Here is a 15,496-nt window from a genome sequence, read left to right as displayed (position 1 = left end):
ATAAATGTGTTGTTTATACTTTGCAGATGTTGTGAGTTTGAATTTTAGATTTCTCTCCCCTTTGTCACTTTATTTTTCTGATTGCCTGCCCACTCCTCAGGTGTTTGCTTGACCCCCAATAATTCACATGCAGTTATACAATATTGATACAAATTTTGGAGTGACCTTTGACCTTTTACAGCTGTAAGAAACATTCACTTTTCTGCTTCCTTGATTGCACCAAGTATTGCACTACAAAGCTACACTGCTAGAATAGAAACCTCTTTTGTTCACAAGTTTTTTACTCTTCATTGAAACCATAGGATAAAATAAATGCACATATGAATATTGCTAGCTAGATTTCAATTATAGAAGGGGAAAATACACTTTAATGATTTTTTTTCTGGATTTTTTAATTGCTCAAAAGATTACTTCTAGAATTCAATTCCTTGCTTGCATAGTAGTAGAGGGGGTGGGAGAAGACACTGAAATTATTACTTTCTTGCACAGTAGTATAGTTTGAAAATTAAAAAAAAAACAAAAAAACAAGAAAACAAAAATAAAAAAAAGCAAACAAAAAAAAAAAAAAACTAAACAAAACGAAACAAAAAAAAACAAAAAAATCGCCTAAGAAATTACTGGTTCATTTCAATTCATAGCGCCTAGGGCAAATTTGAGATATTATTTAATATCACTTTAATAAATTTATGGCTAGTAATGTCAAAAACAATTAAATATATTATATAACATGGAAGACTAAATGCATTTTTATATGACATATGTTTTACTTAAAACTTCTTTAGTGGATTGCTTTTAAACACATTAATGTAAATATTTGGACCAAAAGCTTAATATAAATACTTCCGGCCACTGAATAAAGTTCAAGGTCAAAAACTGAAACCAAACTCAAGTGGGATTGTTATCGTTTGTTCTTTTGCGAGTGCGTGTGTTTTGTTAATAAAATCATAGACAGCAAAACTAGATTTAAGAGAAAATAGCAATTTTCAAAGCTGGTTCATACAAACTTAGTAAATTAAATCCAGCTATAAGTCTTGACCAAATAATTTAATGATGAACTTTTTTCTAGACAACTTACCATATTTGTCTAAGCATTTGATTTTAACTGTTATTTGTATCTTTTATGTGTAAAAACAGCCTTGATGTTGGAACTGAACAAACTTAATGACGAAAAGAGGAACCTTCAACTGCAGCTTAGAACGACGACGGAAAAATACGACAAACGCGTGGCTGATCTAGAGAATGCGGGGGAGGAGACAGAGAGACATTACGTACAGTTACTAGAGGAGAAAAAGTCCGAGGTCGAGGATCTCCGATTACAGCTCGACTCTGTGGAGAAACAGCTCAAGTCAAATCGGCACTTCATAGAGGTAAGAGTGCAGATAGGTCACAGGGAATGTGTCAAAAGTTTGAAAAAAAAAATGAAAGTTTGGTGTTTCTAAACAGTTTGTGGTGGTCAAAAATGGTTTGATTTTTTTTTAATATGATTAAAATGTTAAGAGGAGAAAATGTCTTTTTAAAGAAAAAAAAATTATGCTTGTTTTTTCTTTTCCTTCCTCATAATTTTTCACTTTAATTTGCAATGTGCTTCTCATGTGAATTCATACACAATTTGATTTGCAAGTGCTAAATCCAATAACTGAATATATGCCTTACTGCTTTCAACAGTTGTATAAAAGAACTTTGATTAAATATTTTTAGTATGTAATATACAACTTTCTGCAATATCACACATTCTAAAGTTCCCATATTTTATTATCATTTAAGAATTTTCAAGTATATTACGTGTGAAATTATTTTTAAACTTTTTAAACAGTAAGACATTCTTCTTTTTAGATAAAATTTCTGATTTCAGAAATTTATGATATTTTTGCAATTCCCTGTACAGTGTACTAACAAACTGACAACATGCATACTGTAATATCACCCACATTGTAATGAAATGTAATAATGTAATCAAGTTTCCTATGAAATGTAATAAGTCTGCTGGTATCAATAAAATCAGACCTTATTTTATAAATTCAAATTTTATACAGATGTTGATTTGGAATGCATATTTTATCAAGTTTATTAGATGACATGCAAAATTCTCAGTAATCGCCTCGGTTTTATGCAAGAGCTTCCTTAACCCCAAACTTCTTATGGAAGGGAAATGCATGGAGTGAAGAAAGTTAACTGGTCTTGTTTGACAAATGCAATGTGACTTATTTTAGCTTTTGGATGTGAAATTTGCATGTATGATCGAGGTGGGGAGAAGGGGAGGGGGTGCCTGTAACTACTCTTGAATGACTCTTTGTGACCTCTATTGACCTTGAATGACCCTTTTTGACCTCTGTTAACCTTGAATGACCCTTTGTGACCTCTGTTGACCTTTAATCTGATTAAAAGTGAATGTTTTACAGAGCATGAATTTAACAAGCGAAGTGAGTAGAGAACAAAACATGTTTAAACTGTTTTCTTTTAACAACATCTGCATGACAAGTTTAGTATAAATTAAACTAGAATGTTCTTTCGATATTTTTTTTCTTATTAATATATTTTATTCCTACATATGTTTATATACCATGTTAATTATATCTAATCATTTATAATTGATTGTATTTAAGTTGACTATATTCTTGCATTACAAAATATATACCCAGTGAACTAATTCTATATTACATGATTTCTCCAATTATTTTTATTATTATCAGGCTTAAAATAACTCATGTTTACTTATAACTTTCTCAGAGGAAAAATCTCTCTGTAGTTTTTAACAATACATATTCAGATTTAAAAAAAGGGGAGGGGGGATGGGTATACTTAAGTAATCTGACAACAGGAGTATTTCCTTTTACTTAATGAGAACAGCTTGTGAAATTTCATGGCACAGTCTTTTTTTTTTCAAAGTTCACTGATCTGATGATAAGGGAGATAACTCCTTCTGAATATTCTCTTAAAAAATTGTCAACTTAGAAGGCTATTTCTGTTAAAATAAATGCACTGCTGGGTATATTGAAATTGAATACAATTATGATTTAGATTTCATCTGGAATATCATTATCATTATAATTAAAAGCAAATTTTTTTAATGTCTTTGACATTGGTGCAATACTTATGTCAACTTGCAAATCCAGAACACATGCTTTCAGTGCTATAGAAGTAATACATCATCTGTATACCAAATTTAACTGCAAACGATCTTAGATATTCTTTTAAATGAGGGGGGTGAAAATACCAAAATCATTTTTCTATTTCTACTAAGCCTATAACTGTATCACTGTATGCAAGCTAAAAAAGTAACCACATAAATTAATGGATCCTCTGCCATAGGTAGTGTATAGCTGCATTTTATCAAGCTATGACTCAGTGTACACTCTTTATATATTAAGTATATGTATACAAATATTAACTAAATAATTTATTTAACATCTTATGATTTAATGAAACACACTCCCTAAAAACTTGTTGACTAAGTCTGTTAGGTGTACATTATATATATAAACTATTTATATTGCAAAGAATTAATTTACATATTAATTATGCACAAATTGATATGTATCCAATATATACCATGTATTATGCATGCAAGTGCTATATTGAATCTTCTAATAGTAAGACTTAACTAAAGCAAAGTTAAATTATGCATGCCAGAAGAATTAATATCAATCTTGGTAAATTTTCCAAGGATTACTAATACAGTAAATATGTACTTCCTAGATCATATAATACAGTTAAACTTCAGTATCTCAAACATCAGTATCTGAGAAACCACTGATTCATCAAAGTGAGGTGGGAGTCCCATTAATATTCTAACCTCAATAACTTGAATCCTTGGATACCTCAGATTTTTTTCTTGGCTCTACTAAGTTTGAGATAGCGAGGTTTGACTGTATGATAAGATTAACCCCTTGCAGTTATGGAGTCCCTACAAGACTTGTTAAATATGGCGACAATTTCAGGAACAAGCCAACGAACGAGAACAGGAGCGAGATGAATTTCAGCGAGAGGTCGATAAACTCAAAAAGGCAATCTCGGATCAGGAGCGAAAACAGGCCGCAGAAAACCGGCTCCAGAGAGAGGTAGGTTATCGCAAGGCGATCGCAGAAATATAACATTTATAGTCCTTGTATCAGTTTAATTAGCTGTTGACCCACTCCAGGATTGTAATTTTTTATGCGCTCCTTTAAAATTGTGCTTCTTTTGCAAAATGCTGCCTATTTGTGTGCATATAGTATTTGAGGAATGGACATTTTCTGACCAAAAATCCCCAGATTACAGTGAATTTTGAGTATAGATTGTAGGCCAATGTCAGTATTTTATGATTTTGCCCTTTAATGCTCCTATGTTTGGCTGTTTTCTTTTTCCTAAAGAAATATATGCTGTATTCTATTGGTCTGAATGGTTTGAAAGGAAAATGTTTAATTTCTGTTCTGAGGTTGCCATTGGTATTTGAAATCTTTCTTGGTTTCTTAAGTTATTGCTCCAATTGCTTAGGCGTAGGAATCATTTACTTAAACATCATGCGCTTTTGATCTATGTCTAGAGCATAAGGAAACATGCAAAAACAAAAATAAAAATTAGAAGTTTTCCACATCTTTTATTTCACATTTTCACTTTTGATGTGATTTTGTTCACTGTGACATAACTAGCTAACTTTACAAAGCAGAGCGTTTCACCAAATGGATCTCATACATCATGTACATGTCAAAAAGATTCTTGAATCTCTCGTACAAATGGAACCATCTTACTTTCATAGATTTTTAGACAACATGCATTTATATTTGAAAGAACTTTTGAGATAATCTTATTTTATTTATATAAGATAATTTTTTTTTACTTTTGAAATACTTCCTATTCTATGGCAGGAATGATCTACATCTGTTATGTGTTGAATTTGACTTCGAGATGGCTCCTATACCACTTACAGAAGGAGCATGTTTGCATGTGGGGAATTTGACTTTTGATGCAGTCCCCATTCTGTTCACAGGTGGAGAATTAGACTTTTGATGCAGTCCCTATTCTATTTACAGGTGGAGAATTTGACTTTTGATGCAGTCCCCATTCTGTTCACAGGTGGATAATTTGACTTTTGATGCAGTCCCCATTCTGTTTTACAGGTGGAGAATTTGACTTTTGATGCAGTTTTCATTCTGTTTACAGGTGGAGAATTTGACTTTTGATGCAGTCCCCATTCTGTTCACAGGTGGAGAATTAGACTTTTGATGCAGTCCCTATTCTGTTTACAGGTGGAGAATTTGATTTTCGATGCAGTCCCCATACTGTTTAACAGATGGAAAATTTGACTTTTGATGCAGTCCCCATACTGTTTAACAGATGGAGAATTTAACTTTTGATGCAGTCCCCATTTTGTTTACAGGTAGAGAATTTGACTTGATACAGTCCCTATTCTGTTTACAGGTGGAGAATTTGACTTTTGATGCAGCCCTCATTCTGTTTATAGGTGGATAATTTGACTTTTGATGCAGTCCCCATTCTGTTTACAGGTGGAGAATTTGAATTTTGATACAGTCCCTATTCTGTTTACAGGTGGAAAATTTGACAGAGGAGTTACAGGACCGTATTGACAGTCACAGTGAGATCGTGATGCAGACGGAGCGTTTACAGCGAGACTTGTCAGATAAACAGATGACGACGGAGGAATTAACAGCCGTCGTACGGCAGTTGGAACAGGAACTGGAGGAGCGCGCAAAAACAGAGCAAGAATATAAACAGGTAAAGTGTAGAAGGTTAAGGAGGGTCTAAAGAAAGGAACCTCAGAAAGGTGTTTACATGAAGAGTGATGTGAAAATTTGATCAAATGTATTTAGAGGACTGGAGGTGCATGTAGTGTTTTATGAATTTCATATCTTGCAATTAACTACATCTGATCATCAGAAATTGAAGTAATAATCAGTGATGGCCACTTTTGACCTTTGCATACAGATTTTATATAAATATTGTATAATTCAATGGCAATATGGTGTTAAACTGCTCATCATCAGGCAGTATATTTTATATCATACTCTCCATTCAGCATATTCAGGGATTAGACTTTGTTCCATGTACAGAGTTATAAATGCAGGGTTTCATTCTGTTGTAGAAAATTAGTCAGTTACAGCGATTATTGGAGCGACGTCGATCTGTCGGAGAGATGTCGGACAAACAGGAAGAGGAGGAGGAAGAGGAAGATCAAGGTCACAGCGAGTCCGAGTCGACAGGCAGTGAGACTCGAGCCATGAGACGTCGGAGAAAACTGCCGTCCCACATCTCGCTGCAACAGGAAGAGGTCTGTTTGATGCATGATGGGAAGATTTGATTTAGATGTATTTTACGTCTGTGATCATAAAATGATTTATGTAGATTAATAGATCAATAGATAATTGTTAATTTGATGGATGAAATGATTATTATAACCCTATTCCTCATGTTTCCAAACCATTAAGTTCAATGCCATGTGAAAAACTTAACCACACATTCCATTAAAAGCAGAATCAATCTTCAACAGATCAGAAACAATTCTGTTTTTTTTTTGAGGTTTATCTCCACATTTTATGATTATTTCAACAATTTGAGATTTGTTTTGGAATTTATCTCCACATTTTGGGATTTATATCAAAATTTTGCGATTTATCTCAATATTTTGGGATTTATCTCAACAGGCACTTTACCAGGAAAAAGAACAGTTACAGATTCAGCTCGAGGACCAACTCAAACAGATCTCGGCCCTCCGCAATCAGCTGGACGAGATGAGACACAGGGGGGATTACTCAGGAAGTTTCGGGGACGAGAGTCAAACGACATCATTACAGAGACAGGTGGACAATCAAAGAGAGGTCACAGAGGAGAAAGATAAAGAGGTCAGGGTCAAATGTAATTGGGTCAAGGTCAGAGGGTTTAAGCAGTAGGCATTGCCTGAAAAATAAATGTTGTATTTGAACATGCTCATGAAACATTTTATCCCATATTAGTGTTGATTAATCAATTTAATTCAAGTATGTCCAAGATTAATCTTGATAATCATGAGGTTTTGGGATGAAAGTAGCACTGACACCATTAACACCTGAGAAAAAAAAGAAAGAAAATTTATTTATTCAGTTTCAATGAAGAAACAAGTCCTACAAGATTACAATTTGTATTAATCCTTTGCTATGGTGCAGGCTTAAGATGGAAAATCTACAAGATTACAACTTGTATTAATCCTTTGCTATGGTGAAGGCTTAAGATGGAAAATCTACAAGATTACAACTTGTATTAATCCTTGCTATGGTGCAGGCTTAAGATGGAAAATCTACATTCAGAATCATAATTATGATTCTATGTATGAAAATTCAAATTGTAACTTAATAGTTGGGGCTGGGATGAAATGAAGTTAATACATGCAAAAGTTGTAAATTAATTTGTTAACAGATTGCGGAGTTAAAGGAACGTTTGGCTGACATGGAGGAATCTCTAAGCAACAAGGAGAAACTGATAAGTCAACTGACCAATCAGATTCAGGCTTCTAAAGAGACCAGCCAATCAGAGGGCAGGAAAGAAAACCAGGTGGAAGAACTCCAGAATGAAAATGAGGATTTAAAGGTAAGATTCAAAACTGGATTTAGTTTTGAAATGTAAATAATAAATATGTTTTTATCATGTGTTCATGAAGTATCTTAAGCGTGATTATTTTGCTTCCAATTTTCATTAAGACCACAGAGTCTGGAGAAAGAGGTCGATACGATACCAATGTCGGTTCTTACTCAGAACCTGGTTGTTATGTATTTATTTCTGATTTACTGTGGAGACTGCAAATTCTGGAGAAGGCGGTCAATACGACATTGATGTCGGTTCTGACTGAGAACCTGATTGTAATATATTTATTTCTGATTAATAGCGGAGACTGAGAAGTTTAGAGAAGGAGGTCGATACGACACCAATGTCAGTTCTGACTCAGAACCTGATTGAGGAGAAGAACCAGGAGATTGATCATCTTAACAACCAAATAGAACAGCTCCGGTTCCAGATCTCGGCTCTCAAGTCCGGAGAGGCACTGGCAGAAATGGTATGTATTTTCTTGCAGTTATACTTGACATTAGACATTGTTTCAGGTCTTTAGTCCTACAGTTTAATTGGAACTTATTAATTAATTAAAATTTTTCTTGCTGTAATTTTATGTTGCAGTACTTTTGCAAAAAAAAAAAAAATAATAATAAAAAATAAAAAAGGAATTTTTATCAGTAATAAAGAATTAGTGGGAATTTCTCTAAAATAAATTGATATGGTACAAAATCTTAGCTATGCAACTTGAGCCCATAAGAAAAATAACAGTTTCATATGTACTCAAGTCCAGCCACCTTATATAGTTTCATTTCATCCACTTTTTCTCCAAAAATCATTGAGACCATCTCATCTGATATCTAACCATTTCAATGACCTTCACTCAAGTGACAAACAAACTAATAACTTTAAGTCTCTTTTCTGAATCTGTTAAAACACTATCAGAGATAATGATTAGATGTCAATTCTAATTCTATCCTGACAGCAATCTGAGGTGGACAAACTCCGCGCTGACCTGGAGAAGAAGGAGATGGAGCTAGTACGAGCCTCCCAAGCCTCGACGTTCTCCGACATCAGCGACAACGACGGGGTTCCTGGGGTATCGGAGTCCTTCACTGAAAAGGTAAAATATGATCACATTCAGGCTAGGAAATGGTATTATGGAAGGGGTATACAGAATGAACCTTATGGTGGTATAACCCTTAACTTGTATAAAAAAATATGGCACGTGTTCTTTTATAGTGTACCATAGACAAGTTTGTCCCTCTGCTTGGGATCGAACCCAAACCTCTTTAATATCTACCAACCAATTAAAGGGTTATCCCAGTAACCCAGGCTAGTATGACACAGTGTATCACACAATTCCATGCACAACAGTAAAATTTTGGCATTGAAGATTTAAAAAGATTTTAAATTTTATTTTGCCTCAGACAAATCTGCAACAGGAATTGGAAGATTCCGTGGCCCAAAGGATGGAAGAATATGAACAACTCAAGTCAGCTCTTCAGCTGAAGGAGGAAGAAATAGTCACCCATCAACAGACCATTAAGGAGAAGGAAGAGGAGATAGCCGGCCTTAATATGACACTGGATGAGAAGATGATGGAACTAGAGAACAAGTCAAGGGAGCTCTCTGAGGAAAAATCTAAGGTAATAGGATTGTTGTCAGGGCAGCAAGTTTGTTGCCAAGGTCAAAGTACTGGAAGCATTAAAAAGGTGTTTTTATGGCTTTTACCCACACATAAAATATTTCTCCAACTAAACAATGAAAGCTAGTCCTAAGTGAATTTTATTTCTAAATCCTAATGTCTTGAGCCATAAGAAAAAAATTTTTTCTTATTTTCCTTAAAATCCTATTAAATTACCCGCTCTAAAACAAGGTGAGGGAACAATTTATGTATCAATTTATATTCATGTGTACCGTAATGTAATTATTTACATGTATTCAATTCCTGGTGAAAAGCTAAACTGTGTTGCCTCACTAACAAAATCTGTACTGTTTCCCAGCAGCCAGTTACCTCCCCTGCTAGAGAGGATGCCTACCTTAATGAAATCCTGCAGGAAAAAGAGACACTTATAGAGCAAATGAACTTACAAATAGAGGGACTTAATGGAGAAGTGGAGAGTCTGACTGATTTCCAGGTAAACAGTGGACAGATAGACAGACAATTAGACAGACAGATAATTAGACAGATAGACAATCAGACACTTATAGAGCAAATGAACATACAAACAGTGGAAAGTGACTGATTTCCAGGTAAACAATGGAAAGATAGACAATTAGACAGAGAAATGGACACTTATAGAGCAAATGAACATACAGATAGTGGAGAGTCTGACTGATTTCCAGGTAAACAGCAGACAGATAGACAGACAATAAAACAGATATATAATTAGACAGTGAGACAATCAGACACTTATAGAGCATAGAGGGGCTTAATGGTGAAGTGGACTGATTTCCGGGTAAAAATAGACAGACAATTAAACAGTTAGACAGACAAACAGATAGATACTTATAGAGCAAATGAACATACAAATAGTGGAGAGTCTGACTGATTTCCAGGTAAACAGTGGACAGATAGACAGACAGACAATTAGACAGATGGACAAGGATTCCACAGTAATTTAAAAAAAAAAAAATGTATAATGTCTGTAAAATTTCAGAACAAGCTCCAGGAGGATTTCGACACAGTACAACAAATGCTGGAAGAAAAAGAGAAAGAGATTGACACCCTGACGAGGGAGCTCAGTGAGAGGGTCCCAGAGGATCATAGTGAAGAACTGGTAGGTGGATATCAGAATTTGTGGGGTGTATGTAGATAAATATAGATATTCATTGAGAGAGTCCCAGAGGATCACAGAGAAGAACTAGTAGGTGGATGTTAGAATTTGTGGGGTGTATGTAGATAAATATATAGATATCCTGTCTAAGGGATCCAGAGATCACAGCAAAGAACTGGTAATTGGATGTCAGAATTTGTGGGGTGTATGTAGATAAATATAGATATCCTGTCTAAAGGATCCAGAGATCACAGTGAGAATTGGTAGGTGGATGTTAGAATTTGTGGGGTGTATGTATATAAATATAGATTTCCTGTCTGAGGGATCCAGAGATCACAGTGAGAATTGGTAGATGGATGTCGGATTTTTTGTGGGGCATATGTTGATAAATATAGGTACTTGGTAAAAGAGTCCAAGAAGATCACAATGAGGAAATAGTTGATGGATATCGGAATTTAAGGGATGGATTTATGCTTACATGGATAAATGTAGAAAAATTTTTATGTAGTAGATAGAGCAAAATGTATTTAATTGGATTGTCTTGGTTTAGAGTGTAAAGGAACGAGAGTCCTTGCTTTATGCATGAATCTGTATATGCATGTGTCATGACTGAATTTCTTTTTTTGATAAAAAAAAAGCAATTGCAGTGTAAAATCTATCCAGAAATTTATGTAAATTCTTGCAGCTTAAACTTGAGATGGAGATTTCTAAGCTGAAGAAAGATCTGAAAGAAAAAGACAACGTGATAGAGGAGAAAGCAGAGGAGATGTATCTACTGAACGAAAAACTGGAACAACAGGTACCCCCCTCTCCCTCCCTCCCCTTCCTCTCTCTCTCTCTCTCTCATAGAGTAATGGAGGGTAACTCTTTGGTATACTCCAGAAATTGAAATTTTCAAGAAAAAAAAGAATTAAGCATTATTGCAAAAGTTTGATTTCATTCTTTGCACAGGCATTCAAATTTCATTGGAGATGGACCATTTTACATTTATAATATTCTGAACATTTGATCTATATATTACACTGTGTGATAAGGTTATGGTTTTTACCAGATCCATTCCTGTTTATTGTGTGGTTTTATCCTCTGAACATTTTCATCCCTTTCCTTCATCAATCTCCAACCATCTTTTGTGACATGTTCCAAAATAATTGTAAATACTCTCATTTACATGTAATTAGAATTTTGACAGTTTCAACCTTCACTGGTCCTTACAGATAATTAAAATCCTATAAATTGATTTCATTTAACATGTTTAACACTAAATTTATTTCAAAATATTAAAGTGCACCTTTTTGTATCATTTTCTCATAATTTAATTTTTGCTTTTTCACTGTTAACTTATGAATTTTAAGCCAACTTTATTGGATTTTGTATATTAATCAATGGGGGTACCATAACTGCATTACTCATTTAGCAGTTTTAGCTACTAAGAAAAGCAAACTCCCACTTTGCTGTTTGCTTGATTTTAAGTATTTTAGATTAAGCTGCACTAGTTTTTCTCCAATGATGTGCCCACAAAATGGTTGGAAAATGATGAGGGACTTGACCTCTGACCTCCTGCAGTGTAACAGAGGGGATGAAAATGTTCATGGGTATTATTAGCACAACTTTGTCTCTTTTTCACCCCATTAAAGGAAGCACAAACAGGTCAGCAAAGTTTATCTCAGAAACTAGCCGAAAAGGAATCTGAAATTTTATCTCTTCAAAATAAACTCACGGAAAGTGCCAAATTGAGGGCAGCTTTAGAAGAGAGGACTCGAGAGGCAGAAGAAATTCGGGCTGAGCTTAGTCAGGTCAAGGAGCGGCTAGCAGCTGGTGGAGATACCCAGACTAGACTGGAGCAAACCAGTGCCGTGAACTCTGACCTTTTGTTAAAGGAAAAAGAGGCGGAGTTAGAAAAGGTCAAGGCAGAGTTTGCTAGCTTCAAAGAAAGTTTACAGGTATTGCTAGCATTAACCATGTTAACTGAATTATATTCAGACCTATTGTGCTGTAAATTGATATTGGTATTATCCCCCATACGCATAGGATCTAGGAACAGGCATTTTTGACTAAAGTAGAACTGCATTTTACATGTCAACCAAGCTAAAGAAAAAGCTATCTAATTTTGAAAGAAAATTGTGCTAAAAAATTTAGTTTTTAGCTTTTATGTATATCTGTAGCTATAACTAAGCCTCTTGTCGTGGCCAACTTATCAGTTGTTATTTTAAAGTATGAAAAATATTCAATTCTAAAGTGAAGTAGACATCTTTCTTCTTTCAAAAAAATATGCTTTTATATCTAACACTTTAGCTCAGTTCTTTTTTTTACCAAACATTGTTTAAAATGGATGAACTGCAGTCAGTTTAACATAATTTTTATTCCCTATATTTCCTGTGTTTGCTAGCTTTTCTGCTTTAAATATATGTAATTTAGTTGTATACTGTTAGCATGCTTCATGTGTTGGTGTTTCTACATGGTACGTTCACTTTGGTCACAGAAAATTTCACATTCATCATGCACCACATTGGTGGCACTTGTCTATCACCAGAGATGGGGGGGGGGGGGGGGGAGGGGGAGGGGGCTCAGTATAAGTTTTAGTAAGTGTGATAAAAATTATCAAAGAAAAGTAAATTTACAGGCTTTGGTTTGAAGTTACAGAAATAAGTAGGGATCATGTAGTAAAAATGTTACTATTATGAAGATGAAGAAATATTGATATAATTATATCAATCTGAAATACACATATGCATGATTTAATTGGCATGCCAAGCAAATATGCTGAGTGTATATTTTCTATGGGAAGGGAAGGAAAGATAGGGTTTGCATGAACAAAACTTTTTATTCAGTAACTTTTGATGTACTTTCAATTCCTTATAGTAATTTTAATTATAAAGCTAAAAAATGCTGTAAGTAGTCTAAGAGTAGACTTAATTAGAAAAATGTTAGTAGGAGAGTTATCTTTATCGCAGAAATATCCTTATTTAATCTCAAAGTACCTTGTGCAAATGTCGAGGAAAATAATACTCCAGGGTACAATGTAGAAACAACTCACATAACAAGCCTTTTATCTCACAGTCTGCTGTACGAGACATTGAGCTACAGGAAAATTGTAACGAGATACAGCGTCTCAAACAGGAACTCACGGCCATTCGCGGGCTCATAAAACAGGACGAGAAAGATGAGCAGGTTATACAAAGGATGTTAGAGATGCAGCACCTCAAAGAACAACTCTCTGGAATAAGAGATCTCGTGAGAGAAGGAGCAGTCTCGGAGGTCAAGCTGTCAAAGGAGGAGGTCGAGATGTTGAGAAAAAGACTTAAAAGTTTTGAATCTCAAGAGGAGTTGAGTTCTTTTGCAGAAGATTTGATGAGATTAAGACAGAGAATATTTGAGAAAGATTATGAAGAGCAACTAAAAAAGAAAAATGAGGAGATAGAACACCGTGATGTTGAGATACAGAAATTAAAAGAGGAGCTTGAAGACTTGGATAACAAAGAGGAGGAGATTCAGAGATTAAGAAGAGATTTAAAGAGTCTCGCAGAAAAAGAAAATGAGATACAGTGGTTGAGAGATGAGTTAGACAGTGTTGATGAGCACGAGAATGAGATGAAGAAGCTAAAACAACAAATTGAAGAAAAGGACGAGGAAATTCAGGGACTGAGACGAGATTTAAAAAGTCTCGCTGATAAAGAAAACCAGATTCAGTGGTTGAAAGAAGAATTGCAGAATTGTGATGACAAAGGGGATGAGACGGAGAAGTTGAAATCTGAGATAAAGGAGAAAGACCTTGAGATCCAAAACCTGAATAAGGAACTCGTGACTTTGAAGGAAAAAGACAGAGAAATTTCAAGATTAGAGGAAGATTTGAAAATCTTGGAGGATAAGGAAAATGAAATTCAGAAGCTACAGAGAAATATAAAATATCTTGCAGATAAGGAACTTGAGAAGGACAGTGAGATTGTGAAACTTCTCGAGGAGGTGAATGAAAGGGATAGACAGATACAGGAACTGCGAGATGATCTTGAGAACTTAGCAGAAAAAGAAGACGAGATCGAGACATTGCGCGCTGAGATACAGAGAATGGTGGAAAACCAGGAATCTTTGGAAGAGGAGAGAATGTCCAACATGGCGAGCCCGAGATCCAAAACGAGATCACCCGAGGTAAAAATTCCGAGATGGTCGAAGGAGGGTGATCTTTCAGAAGTTTTTCTGTCAGAATCAACGACCAGCCCACAGCTGGCAAGTATTGAAATGAAACAAGAGAAAAACAAACAGCGGCTAATGGTACAGTTCAGCTCGGGGGCCGGGACCCAGTTTAGTTCTGAGGGACCAGTACAGTTTACTTATACAGAAGGGTCAGGACAATTTAGTTCTGGAAGCATCGATCAGGTTTGGCTTATACATGCTGTCAAATCAGTGTAGGATATGGGTATAGTGGAAAGGGTTTTGATTGGTTAGTGGATAGGTGTGAATATATATATTACTTTATTTTAGTGTGGTGATATGGTTTTCAAGGGGTTGGTGACATTAAAATGTGTGAGATTTAAGTTGATGAAAAGTTTTGGGTCACAGAGTTGATCATGGTGGTTCTTTTTTTTCTGGATCAGAATGGTTAATTTTTTCTGTCAGTAAATAACTTAAATGATTGCATCTTATACTGTGACAAAAATAATGAATATTATTATACCTCATTATAATTATTCTATACAAAGCGTAATCTGATTGGTTCTAGATTATCACGTGACAGAGCCATAAAACTTCATATTTCCCTGTCGTTGTCATGCTTTTCATCATATTCAACCTCTTCGGAAACCTGGTGCATTTTCCCGCAATAGTTATTGTTCGTTGAACGAAAACTCCCGAGAGTAAGTAAGACGTCACAATAGCTTGATTCACGCCGCAAATTCTGTACATAAAATGTTTCAGTAACACTACGTTAAAAATTGAAAGTGAATTTAAGAGCGGGGCCGAATTTGAAAGTTTATGTTTTTCAAAGTTTTTGATTGTTTCGGTATAATAAACAATTTATTGCATGGATGTTCGGGAAACATGAAGATTTATTCTGCCAAGAAATATCAAAATATCGAAATATCGGGAATATGATTTTTCTTGGCGGAATAAATCTTCATATTTCCCTCACGATCATGCAATAAATGTATAATATGTCATAGTTTGGCTCTGTGGTGATAATAGATGAATCACCTTCTTTAGAAATGAAT

At 34.9% G+C, this 15,496-nt stretch overlaps 1 protein-coding gene across 1 annotated transcript in view; it reads left to right on the top strand.

Annotated features, from left to right (window-relative positions):
* LOC133202071 (golgin subfamily B member 1-like) overlaps positions 1-15,496 on the top strand; it is a 147,361-nt gene that overhangs the window by 83,260 nt on the left and 48,605 nt on the right. The window contains exons 29-42 of the mRNA XM_061337853.1: positions 1,135-1,367; positions 3,939-4,058; positions 5,527-5,712; positions 6,080-6,265; positions 6,639-6,836; positions 7,387-7,557; positions 7,853-8,020; positions 8,501-8,638; positions 8,946-9,164; positions 9,522-9,656; positions 10,179-10,298; positions 10,981-11,094; positions 11,930-12,235; positions 13,353-14,438. Of these exons, the coding sequence (XP_061193837.1) occupies positions 1,135-1,367; positions 3,939-4,058; positions 5,527-5,712; positions 6,080-6,265; positions 6,639-6,836; positions 7,387-7,557; positions 7,853-8,020; positions 8,501-8,638; positions 8,946-9,164; positions 9,522-9,656; positions 10,179-10,298; positions 10,981-11,094; positions 11,930-12,235; positions 13,353-14,438 (3,380 nt within the window). The remainder of the gene's footprint in view (positions 1-1,134; positions 1,368-3,938; positions 4,059-5,526; positions 5,713-6,079; positions 6,266-6,638; positions 6,837-7,386; positions 7,558-7,852; positions 8,021-8,500; positions 8,639-8,945; positions 9,165-9,521; positions 9,657-10,178; positions 10,299-10,980; positions 11,095-11,929; positions 12,236-13,352; positions 14,439-15,496) is intronic.

Source organism: Saccostrea echinata, unplaced genomic scaffold, assembly GCF_033153115.1.
Source record: "Saccostrea echinata isolate AGI-Se365-2 ecotype Australia unplaced genomic scaffold, CSIRO_AGI_Sech_v1 ptg000046l, whole genome shotgun sequence".
Taxonomy (NCBI): domain Eukaryota; kingdom Metazoa; phylum Mollusca; class Bivalvia; order Ostreida; family Ostreidae; genus Saccostrea; species Saccostrea echinata.
Note: the sequence above shows the minus strand (reverse complement) of the source record. Positions and strands in the feature narration are given on the sequence as shown.